Raw genomic sequence first — 12,582 nt, forward strand, 5'->3', positions numbered from 1 at the left:
TAGGGGGAAGAAAAAAGCATGATAGAATATGGAAATTTCCTAAGATAAATTAAAATCTTTGGTGGTTAAAAAATATAGCATAGACTAGTAATTTGAAGATTGCTTATATCCATTCACTATTTGTTTTTCTGGTTTTCAGTTGACCACATGGCCTTTGCTTATATCACTCCATGTTTCCTTTACTTTCAATCACCATGGACTGACTTAGCTCCATATTCTGCAAACTGGTAAAGTGGTAAAGAGCTGCCTCTGTGCATTTCCCTAACTGCAACAGCGACTGCAGATTCAGGGACCCAAAACTGTGGTGTTTAAAAAAAAAAAATATGATGACAGTTATATAATTGCTACTACCACCTAGAACTGTAAAGCCTGTCAGCCTTTTATGGCGATTCTGAATCTTCTCTACCTTCAACTTACTTTTACTTTTGACTCAAAAGAAATTCTGAGTCTTTACATGCACACGCTAAGTATTGGAAATTGGCACCTGCAAGTCTTTGAAAATATTAATTTTTAGTACTATATCCAACCTTGTACCTACATGTTGAAAACAGCCGCTCATTTCTTTGGTAGTTCAATTAGCAGTGTTCAGGAACATAAAGTTGGTTTTCTACTATAGAAAGCATATTAAGCAAATTTTTTTTATGCAGTACCATCGGAAAAAAATGAAGGTTTTTTCAATAACTGTGCTTAACAGGCTAAATATTCTGCATAACAAATATATTCTATGATGAAAGTTGGTTATAAAGTGACAGTCTTGTACTAATGAAAAATTAATCTTGGGAATATTTAAAAAATAGGGTATTTTAAAAACTCATAAGATTCTGTGTAGAGTAAAACAAAATAACATCTGAATACTTAGGTATACTTTCAAAATAAAACACAACATTCTTTTATTAAGCAGTGAAAGCAGGCATAAAGGGAAGGGAAAAAAAAAAAAAAAAACACCAAAACATTTTAATGTGGGCAGTAGCCTAAAACCTTTAATAAAAAAAATGCTATTTTGAGTTGTACGTTATTATCAGTCTGAAGAGCTGCTCCAAATCACAGCTATTACAGTATGCACTCCCAAACCACTCTAACAAAGATGAATCTACCTATTACCAGGTTAGGATAGCAGCTATTATTATGGACCCTTGATTTCTTTCAAGTAGCTCCAATGGAATAAGCCACAAGTGAATAATAAAGATCTTATAATAGCCCTTAAGAATTCTTTTTAGGTTATAGAAGGCAGAGAAATGAACTCAGGAGAGTTAAAGAACTCTCATCTCCTGATAAGAAAAATAATTAACCTGACTTAATGTATCTGAGTAGGTCTTATATAAATCAGACTTTTGTACTTCAAGAGCCAGACTAAAACCATATATCAGAAAAGTATGTAGATATTGTCTTACAAGTACACATGGAACATATCTAAAACCACAAAGGTCTGCAGGTCATTTTGTGAAATGTTCAATATATTCTACTTAAAAGGAGATGTGTGAAGTACTTACAGTGCTTAGTTTGCTAGAGGTAATAATGATTCGTCTCTCATGCAACATACTGGCATAAAGTTGCAGCATGTTGTTCACATCCACAGCAACAAAATATTCAGTGAGGTTTCTCTGTTTAAATAAATAAGATGTTAACAATATAGCAACAGAAGTAGCTAGTGAAAAATTTTATATATTACTTACAAAAATTTTTGTCCCATTACTAGGTGTGAAAAAAAAAACCAACCCAAAACTATGAAAGAATCCCTTTGCATTAAAATTTCTATGCTTTAGGAATAACTGAGTTTTAAAGCCAATGAAAAACTATCTGGTGTAACTTATTAATATTTTGCTCATATGATTATGCTTTTGAATTTGGATTTGCCTTCTTTTTTTTTTTCCAAATTTGAAAAAATATGAAATTTGGTATGATATCAGTAGCACCATACGCTATTAAGGTAACCATTACAGATCTTCCACCACTGCAATAACTTTTCATCATAGCTACAATAATAAAACTGTGCTATTTTGCCAGGTTCTCCCAAAGTCAACACATTTTATTCTCTTTCAAGTACAGCAAAACAGCTTGTTGACAAATACCAAGCTTTTGCTTGAGCTGTATGTGCCAGGACATCAAAACCTCCAGCAGCACTGGTAGAAAGTACTGGGTCCTTGCTGCAGCCACCCTTTTCACCCCTAATAAGAACCCCACTGTGGGGTTTAATGAAAAGCAAAATCACCAGCACCTCTTATTTATAGTTCAGATAACACAAAAGTGGGAGGAAAAAGAGAAAAAGGCAGGTTGGGGCAGAGATGGGGGGAATCTTTGTGTTTCAGCTGAACTTAACAGTATTTCTGCGCGACACAGTGCCAGAGACTTCTGAACTTCTGAATAAGCTAAAACAGTGAGCAGAAAAAATGCCTAGGAAAACAGCAAGTTTTTGTAAATGCTAGAGAATATATATGAAGATATAGTAATACACCCCACAATATAAAAAAATATTTAATTTCACCCAATTTTTATCATATCTGCAACCCGAATTCTTACTCATGTCTTCTCAAAAACAACTCATTAACATTTGGTAATGTAGAAGGTCTATGCCCCAACCCAAGGATGGAAATGTGAACAGTGAAACTGTTTATCTACACTGGATGTGGCCAACACTTGGCAGCAAGGTAACGCGCCCCTGAAAAAACAGCGAGAGCAAGTGGTGAAAGCTTCAGAGAGTAAAGACTTCAGAGCCTGACTGCCAGCACGTCCCCTGCAGGGACCAGGACACAGTGGCCGGCTGTGGCCTCTGGCTCACGGCCCTGGGCAGCCAGGGAGTGCAGCGTGGGGCAGAGCTGCTGTTCACCAGCTGCTGACTTATCTCCTGACAGGCTCTACTATATGAAAAGCTAACTTTAGTTAATGGCCGGATGACGATCAGAGGGTTGACCTCATTTTTGGATACACTGCAATATTAAATTAAAAAAAGACACGAAAAGGCAAATGAAGATCCAATGGACGATCCAGTTTCATGTAAATTCAGAAATGCATTATTAATTCAAAGACATGGAGTATAGAGTTATTCTTGGTCCATGCTGTATAAAATTTTGGAAGAGATAAAAGCAAGAGCTTTAAGGCTACAAACACCCCGTTTAGAAAGAAACTCTGGTCTTTCAAGTGTGAGTTTTAACTGGTTGTCAGAGGCTGATGCACAGTGATAACTTGAGTCCAATTTACCTCAGACACCCTCTAACGCGGGAATTGATAATAGTATGCTGATTCTGTGTCGCAAAAGCTGTGGTAAAAAGAGTTTGCAATCTTTTACAGACTGATATGTCTCTGGAAGACAGTCACAGTTATTTATGCATTACATCTGACAAGTTACTGCCCCTGAAATGTGTGACTCACAACAAAGAATAATAAAATTCATATGATTGCTAATTTACTGTAATTACCTCATCTCTTCTCTCCCTGCATGTTCTAACCCTCCATTCATACCATACTATTTTGATTCATATGGGAAAGATGAGACTTTTATAAATGAAGTAAAAAATAATTATAGAAAGGCACCTTGAATATTACTTTTCCTTTCTGCCAGAGAATCAGAAAAATAAATCCACAATGGCACCATTGCAAGACCTTCCACCAGCCAGAGGCCCAGAGTGCAGCTTCCCAGCACGTTCTTCAAGTTGAACAAATAACGCACCTTCTAACCTCCAAAGCTATGTTTTATTAGAACCCCAAATAATAGGCTAAAACAAGAGAATTTTTTAAAATAGAGGAATTCAACCCATAGGGTGAACAGATGAAAATAGAAGCTTAAAAACTAAGTCCTGTCCTGTCCTGCCCTGCCCAAAGAACCTTTGGCAACAAGGGTCCTCTCTCTCACTCCGCTATCCAGCAACTTCTGGGTTGTTTTCTGGGTTGCAACAAGGGCCACGCCATCTCCTCTGGGTCCCTGGCGCAGACTCCTTTCCACCACCACAGATGCACCCGCAGGCCTCCTGGTCAGCCTGGCCTTCCCTGACTCCGTTCCCTTTCCTCTCCCTCTCCTGTCCCACCCTGCGGTCTTTGAGCCACTGCCCGCCTGGGATGCTGCTGGGCACAACCTCCCCTCTTGCCCACAGTGCAGAGTTGGTGAGCAGGCCATCGGGACACCATCCCCACCACCCCTCGCTGATGAACCACCGCAGAGGCTGTGAGGACACTTTGGTCATGTTTTCTGCACAAACACCACAATACCTACCAGGAATGAGCTCTGCGGTACTGCAGGATTTTGTATTGTGGTGAACCCCCCAACAGCTTAACTTTCAGTTATTATTTGAAAGTGTAAAAATGCACACCTATAGACCCATATTCAATTCCAGATTTAAGTGCAAGAGTGGAAAGCAGAAAGTTTTGAAGCTCTTTTATTAGATGTCATCCAGCTAAACACATCACAGAGAATGTGATCTGAGATTTTCACAATCTACCATCAAGGATTCAGCATCTACAGAATGCAAGTCTTCATTAAAAAAAAAATTATAATAATAATAGCAACCACCATTCCTGGTGCATGGTTACCATCCAAACATAAGCAGGTACAGCATGTTTTCAGAAAGCCTGAAACAACGCCTTCTTACACAAAAAAAGTAAGTGCATATCTTGATAGCTGAATTTGCAGCTTAGCAATGCAGTGTTTAAAGGGCAGATATTCAAATAACATGAGGTGCAGAAGTAGAATATATTTTACACAAATAATCCAAATAAATGCAAACAAGCCAAGTAATTATGAACAAAGGGTGGATATAGCTGTTGGTCAAAAATTCCTTGTCAATGCTTTAAAACGGGTTAACAATGAATGCAAAAGTAACTACTAGCTAAGGATTGTAATAATAGACATCAATCGTATTCTAAAAGCAGTGTTATAAAAAAACCATCACCTATCGATAAAAGCAGAGTTCAGCTCTACCCACAGAATGAGGTTGATACTTCTCCTAAATATTTAAAAAGGAAACTGCATACTTACGCTTTCAGGGATTGTTGGCAATCCAGTTATATCAGGAGTAATGAAATACGAGTGCTAATCAATGGGGAAAAATAATTAATAATTTATGCAGACAGAAACCAAAAATCCTTTTTTAAAAAATCCAGCATTTAGGATTTACAACCACATCTTTGTTTAAGCAAATAGCCATTTTTCCAATAGCATTTGTACCACTACTAGACAAAGAATTAAGCACATCACAACACGAGATGACAAGCTCTGGTTCAGCACAGCACACAAACCAAGGGAACAAAACGCTAGGCTGCAGTTTTGAAATAACACTGAAATTAAGCCAGTTTTAAATGTTGTCACAAGCTTGAGAGTAGCACTGATTAACTTAAGCATCGATTTAAAAATTGCAACAAAAAAATGTTAGAAGGATAAAACGTAAATTTAGAACGGAGAAGGAAAAATCATTCAAATGAGAAAATTAGTTAGAATAGAAATATTATTACTTGATATACATTCTCTTCTCTTTCCAAACATCTTTGAATCAAAAAATGTGCTAACAAAAATACAAAGTCTGACAGCTTGAGATTTTGCAATCATTTATGAAATACATTAGCAATTTTATGCATCTTAGTTTGAGGCCATCTAGGATGTAAATATAAAATGAATTAAACTAAAAACAGATGCAATTTAAATTATTCTCATTAATCCAGTGCTTTTAGTAACTATCAGACATGGATTTAGCTCAGTAATTTTAAGGTATTTTTGTACATTAGTCTAAATCTTGAAGGACAAAAAACCTTAAGTACATACTAAGTAAAGTTGATAATTATTGACTTTTTAGCTTCTATTTTTTTAACAGAATTTTGACATTTTTCGTAGAGTTAGTTTTTACAGTGTACTTTAAAATTATAATTATCAACACAAAGACACTGTTTTCAAGTCAAACTTGAAAAAGATATACCAAAACATAACAGAAGTCTTTAAGATACTAAATGTGTCTTATGTTCAAGCAAAAAAAATTTACTACTACGATTAACTGTGCGTAAACCAGCTTGATACACTTAATAGAAAAATTTCCCTACAAATGAGGTCATTTGGTAATAGTTAAAAATTTAAGAAAAAAATTGGCTTAATAAAGGCATCCCATAAACATCATAGCACTTGCACAATAAATATCCCAGGTTATTGTTTTGCATCAACAGAGGAAAAAAAGCTAAGGTGTTTGGTTTTTTTTTTCTCTCAAGAACAGGAAAATATTCAAGATTAATGGAATGCCTACATTCTGCAGAAGTGTAGTGAGAATAGAAAATTATTTCCTACATGTAATAAGGTCACAGAATATTTATCAAAAGATTTCTGAATAATGAAGTTAATAATGAAGAGAAATAATTATTTATAATTAACAAAGTAATAATATTTCACTCATTAAACAGAAAGTCAGAACTCTGTGAAGCAAAGACCCATTACTGCAGTCATTAAAAGTCATAAAGCAGCAAAAATCATGTGGTATGGAGACCTTGCACATCTTTGTGATCTGCCTTAAGAAGATGTATGACCTTGGAAGAGATACTAAATTAATAGTTGCTGTCCTGTATAAGTTTTTTCTAAGAAGGACACTACAAAATGCAAGTCTGTTCATCAATCTAAAGGTTTGATTTTGGTTGCGATTTTTACAAAAGGATTATGACGCACAAACACAGAGCTCTGAAGTTAGATTTATTTAAACAGAATAGGTACATTAATATTAGACTGCTCTTTTAGGCTAAAGACAGCAGCAGAATATCCCAAAGGACAGGTATAAATAAGCCTGAAATCAAAAGAGGTATCGTATAGCAAGTAATTATTTCTTTAATTACAATAGGTTTTAGATAGTCAGTGCCTTTTAAACTCACCGATATAAGACAAGGCTGTTTTTTCAAAACTTGCTCACTTGCAAAAATCATCTCTTGGTTCTTATGCAAGATGAGAGAAAGATTGAACAATTGACTTTTTAATTTTTCAACAAAAAGGCCAAAGCTGACACTAATGGTTGTAATACTCCATGTTTAAAATATTGACTGAAAATTTTTTATTCTTTGTATTCCTCCCCATTTGAATTCCGACCTAACTTAGTTAGCTTTAAAAAAAAAAAAAACACACCCAACTTTTTTTAGCCCTCTATGGGTAAAATAAAAGTGACCCTAATTATAATTAAGCTGAAGTTTCATAGAATGAATGATCACCCTCATAAATTTCCGCTGCAGAATATTTATTACTGGGACCAACAGGTGAAAGTAGAACTTGGTGCCTGACTGGACCAAGGCATTTTGGTGTCCTCCTGACCGAGGATTACTGGGAAACATCACGTATCCAGACACTGGGTATAATTTATGCACGATTATATACATGCAATCCTAAACATCATTGTGGTCTGCCATCTAAACGCCACGCCAATGACTCTGTGCCTTACCCTGCAGAATACCTGGGTAAATGGGTGGAGGGATCTTTTTAATTCAGCATCATGAGATTTGAACTAAACTCACCCTGGCACAATGAAAAGCCACCTCATGATGCCATTTCTAAAGGGGTTTTTTTTCAGAGTGCGACTTCTTTTTAAGTCTATTACTAGTGATGGTTCCAGTCTAGCTTATTTACAATACAGGAGGAGCAAGAAAGGAACATCAACATAAAAGAACAGGCACACAAAGTTAGAGCTGAAAGTGGCCATAAACATTTTGCTACTCCCTGCAGCACTGAGCATTAGAAAAAAAAGAGATGCCTGTAGATCCAACAAGCATTCTGATTCAGGCTAACCTATTCCTTCCTGCTCTGCCCCATCTGAAACCACAATATTTGCCTGACTGTACCTGCAGCCAAGCATTTGGCAAGAGGCCTGTATTTAGATAATCATTGTTCAGCTAAAAGGATTACAAAACTCTTTGATGTAACAAGCTACTGGGAACAAGAGACAATTGAGGAAAAAAAAAAATTCAAAAGTCAGATAATATTGAAATAAAATCAGCAAGCATCAACTTCATTGCACGCAATTAGTCATCCCAGTGTTGCCAGCTGTATTCACCACAACATCCATTTCCAGGTTCATCACAACATTCATTTTGAGGAAGGCAAGTGCCATGCAAGATGAACTGCAAGACTGATTAGAACAGGCAGTGACACTTCACAAGAAATGCAAGGAAAAATACTTTAAAACTTCTCTACATCCCTCTGAAATGCAGCAGGATTTTTGAAGTACTTTATAAAGAAGTGTTTAGGGCTGCCAAATTAGACTTAGTTATAATACTGCTATTAATGACAGCAAAATATTATTTGATATACAGACATATTCTTGGCAAAGTTACTATGAGCTGAAAAATAACTTGAAAATATAGCACTGACAAAAGAAAGAAAAAGCTTGGCAACTGAAACAATTCCGACTGCAGCCTCAAAAACCACTACGTTATTCTTGTGAAAAACAACACACAAGACTGGAAGGATTTTCAAATACAGTGGATTAGCACTGTTCAAGGAGACAAAATATTGGGCCTCTAGAGCCTAGTGAAAAAAGCATAACAAGGAATCTAAAATATGACAAATTGAAATTAAAGAAAGGCAGCATTATGTCAAGCAGCAAGGATGGAATGGAAGTGGTAAACTCTCCGTTTCTGCACGCCTTCATCACAGGGCCAGACGCTTTTCTAGAGTCTGCGCTTACTTTACTCAAAGTATTGGGCTCAAGTCTAAAATAAATGGGTTAAAAGTAACAGGAAATGACACAAATAAGGTCAAGGTAAATAATCGAATGATATTTCAGTATGTGTGTAAGGGAGGCCTTTACAAAATCACTTCTTTGTGTGCCCTTCAAATTGTAATAGTTCAATCAAGAAAGTTGTTTGCTCACAGTTACTTACGCGTGCAGTAATTGTACAAATGCTGTGAACATGAACAATGTCTCAGAGACAGCAGAGGCTCTACATTAGCTCTACATTTCATTCAGACTCTACAAATGTATTTAAGCATGCATCCATATGCTATTTCTGTTAAAAACTTCAGGAACTGTAACAGCGACAGGCTCATTTTGATGTTTCTGCAGCAACACCACCTTGCCATACTATCAATATCCAGCCCCACATCACGAAAAGTCAGAGAACAAAAGTAAGGTAGGCACGGACATGTTCTTTCACCTAGATGTGCTGAAAGATTCATGTCATGCAGTACACTTCTCCTACCATCTTTCCTACAGCATTTTCACATGATCAAGCAAAACTAGGAAGAAGGGGAAGGAAGGTGGGAAAGAAGCCAGCTCACACAGATTTTTGTCCAATCCTGCAAGTCTACCTACTCAGACACAAGAGGCAATAAAATAGAGTTAGTGTCTCCCGATTCACAGCAGGAGAAGCCAGAATTATCTACATGAAACAGCTGGAAGCACAAAAAGTAGTTCTAGCACTGCCAGATCCCACTGCAGTTTACTTTCTCATCCGTAGAGCAAAACTCAAATTTCTGCTTCTTTATGACTATGACTTTAAGAGAACAGCATGAAACAGAGACAAACTCTGCACAGAGGAAAAAAAAAGTTGTCCAAGCCAGTTAATGATGGGAAACAACATGTTTACTCTTTACAAAGGGTGAGACTTTTTTTGTTTCAACCTTACCTACTATTTTATAGTCAGTAATAGGAGTAGGAGTTAAACAGAGAATACTTACCACACTTAAACTGACTAAAGCATTCGCCTTTGGCACAGGATGGCTATACAATGATTTTAACAAATCATTTGAGTCATTTTCCTATAGGGAATATTTTTAAAAGGTAGTTAAATATTGTATAAAAACTGACTAATTACCATTTACTACACATCAAACTATTTATTGACAAAGATATATATTTAATGAGAAAGACAATTGCAATTCATAGTGAAGTATTTAAATATTAAGTATAAAATTCAGGCCAACTTTGTTTATCTCAGAAAATGACTGTATCTGCACATTAAGTCAATCTCTTACATATTTCCCCATATACTCCTTGAATGAATCACATTATTTGCTACTGAAAATAGCATTAACATGTCTAGCTGGTCTGTGCATCTTGGACATCATCTTCCTAAAACTGTTAGCCATTATATTTGTCTATTCAAAGTTTTACTAAATATGCAGCTACATAGCTATATTGCATACTTTAAAAATTATTTATCAGAGAACATAAAGCAGTTAATAAGGTTTACTAAAAAGTACATGCAGCTACTGGGTTTAACTAGGATTCCCCAGCTTGATCTCTGAAAGAGACATTTACTTGGGAAAGAGACAACAACCTCCTCAGCAACAGATATGGCACTAGGCAATACAACAAAGTAGTGCCATACATTGCTAAAACTTTCTGACCCATCAAAATAGTTTTATCAGCACACAGGACAACAAATTTATAACCCAGGAACTTAAACTGGTTGTACTAACTGCTGCAATGCCAGAACCAGTGAACAAGAAAAAAAGGAGAAGACAATCCCTACCCATTCTGTCAAATACAACCTTTATAACAATTTTTACTATTACAGTGAAATCAGGGCCAAAACCAAAGGCTTATTATACCATTTATAAGACTTAAATGTATCCCACACTACTTTATTTAAACACAGGTGACACCAAACTTTACTACTACATTTTCTTTTTACATAAAATATCATCATTCTCCGTAGTCCATTTACTATAATGCACAATAATTGCTTATTCTATAGTTCATATATTCTTGAAATGTCAGCTTTTCCAGTCCACAGCATATGGCTGACTATTGATGCTTCTTCTTTTTCTTTAATTACAATCTAGTACAGTAATATATCTAAAGCAGAAAGGTATAGCTTTAGTGTTCTCAGTAAAGACAGATGCCAGTATTTCCTTTCCTGTGTAATCCTGGAATATGTCTAATTGCTCATGAATATGCAAAGTAAACTATCATGATTCTTCACCAAATGCTGCAAGTAATTTTGTCTTGCTAGTTGAGATGACAGAATTACGAGAGGTAGTTTTTAGTTACTGTGAAGGGTGAAACAGTACATCATATTTTATGCAGTTCTGAAAAAAAGTGTTTGTAACTGATAATCAGATAGTTCCAGAGATCTACAGTTTACAATCAATACGTCATACAGATCTCTAGTGATGTGACACTTTGCTCACACTTCCTCCAGGACTTGTTTATGCTAAGACTGACACTTTTTAAAGGTATATTCTCAGCAGCTTTTTAAGATTAATATGGGATTCAAGTGACAGTGGCAGCTGTACGTTCAAATTATTTGAATTTCAATATGATGAATGTAAAAACTTGCTTCTAAATTCTACTAAAATTTTAAACTTTGAAACAGTATAGAATCACTTTATAATACTTCAAATGCTGACTATTATTTCAAGTAAAATATTTTACACAAAGAAACAGAATATCTAAAATTACCTGTTCTTTAGCCAAATAATCTGCCAGGGTATTTAGGAGCTTGTAGTATACCTCAAACCACGGTAAGTAACTAAAACAGGAGGGGAAAAAGCATTTTAATAAAATATCAATGTATTTTTTCCAGTGCTTATAAAATACTACTACGATTAATCTGACTTGCACGTTTATAATATTTCTACATATAGAAAAATGCATATAAAACACTTCCCCACAAATGTAATGGTACATCACTGATAGACAGTAGCAAAGCTACTTTTCTTTATGCTGGACCTGGCTTGAAGTTTTGTTAAGTGTAGATTAGCTCATAACAATTTAACTTCTCGTTATTTTAAAGGCTCCAAAAATAATTTTAAACATTGTCAAATCGCATTCTCATTATCTTTTGCTGTTACGGCTTTCAGTAGTTATTTGCAATTTTGAAATTCTATATCCTGTTCTACCTGGTGGATTGCCAGGACTGCTGCTTCCCTGGAGAATGAAAAACAATTTTACCTGGGCAGACCAGGTACCCCGTATTTGACTAGTGGTACAATACTATGCAATAGGACAGATGTCATGTTATATGTAAGAATATTGGTCTCCCTATAAAGTCAGTTATATCCATAGAATTAACTTCTCAAAATAAGAGAGCATTCACCAATGTTGCAAACAAACACCACATTAATACACGAATACTTAATAGACTTTTAACACAAGTCTGCAGCCCATTTGCGTGCAATACTCTCAGCAAGTTATAAAGAATGCAAGATAAATAAGACATAATTGAAGAGCATGAGAAAAGAAACTCAAACATAGTGACATCAGTTACATTATTTTGTCACCTATTTACAAAAAAAGTTACCTTTAACAGTGACCATCATGACCAAATACTACAGAATTTTCCACAATCACTATTTAAGCCTATGATATAGATGCAATAAGTCTGGTAAACTAAATAGTACCAGTATAAATTACTCCTTATTTACAATTTACACACCTTCTCATGTCTGTTAGAATTTTATCACAAAGAACATTACTAAAATGGTAATAGTACAGTTAATATGAGTTGTTTGAGATTAGAAGGGGGGCTGGGAAGGAAATAAACCCTGAAATATTTTTACTACATTTCATACTCATATGTAACAATACTACACACTTTGTTATTCAGTGCAGTGCAAATCCACAGACATACTTTCAATGCATTTCTTAAAACCTTTAGCGTGTGCTCTGGACAGACCTTAAAATTTCAAATTTA

The 12,582-nt window shown here is 35.5% G+C and overlaps 1 protein-coding gene across 2 annotated transcripts in view; it reads right to left on the reverse strand.

Annotated features, from left to right (window-relative positions):
* DENND1B (DENN domain containing 1B) overlaps positions 1-12,582 on the reverse strand; it is a 168,733-nt gene that overhangs the window by 68,655 nt on the left and 87,496 nt on the right. For both annotated transcript variants that reach the window (XM_074151605.1, XM_074151606.1), the window contains exons 6-10: positions 11,349-11,418; positions 9,620-9,700; positions 6,829-6,888; positions 4,967-5,020; positions 1,491-1,601 (exon numbers count right to left, since the gene is read on the reverse strand). In XM_074151605.1, the coding sequence (XP_074007706.1) occupies positions 1,491-1,601; positions 4,967-5,020; positions 6,829-6,888; positions 9,620-9,700; positions 11,349-11,418 (376 nt within the window). The remainder of the gene's footprint in view (positions 1-1,490; positions 1,602-4,966; positions 5,021-6,828; positions 6,889-9,619; positions 9,701-11,348; positions 11,419-12,582) is intronic.

This window comes from Numenius arquata, chromosome 8 (assembly GCF_964106895.1).
Source record: "Numenius arquata chromosome 8, bNumArq3.hap1.1, whole genome shotgun sequence".
Classification (NCBI taxonomy): Eukaryota; Metazoa; Chordata; class Aves; order Charadriiformes; family Scolopacidae; genus Numenius; species Numenius arquata.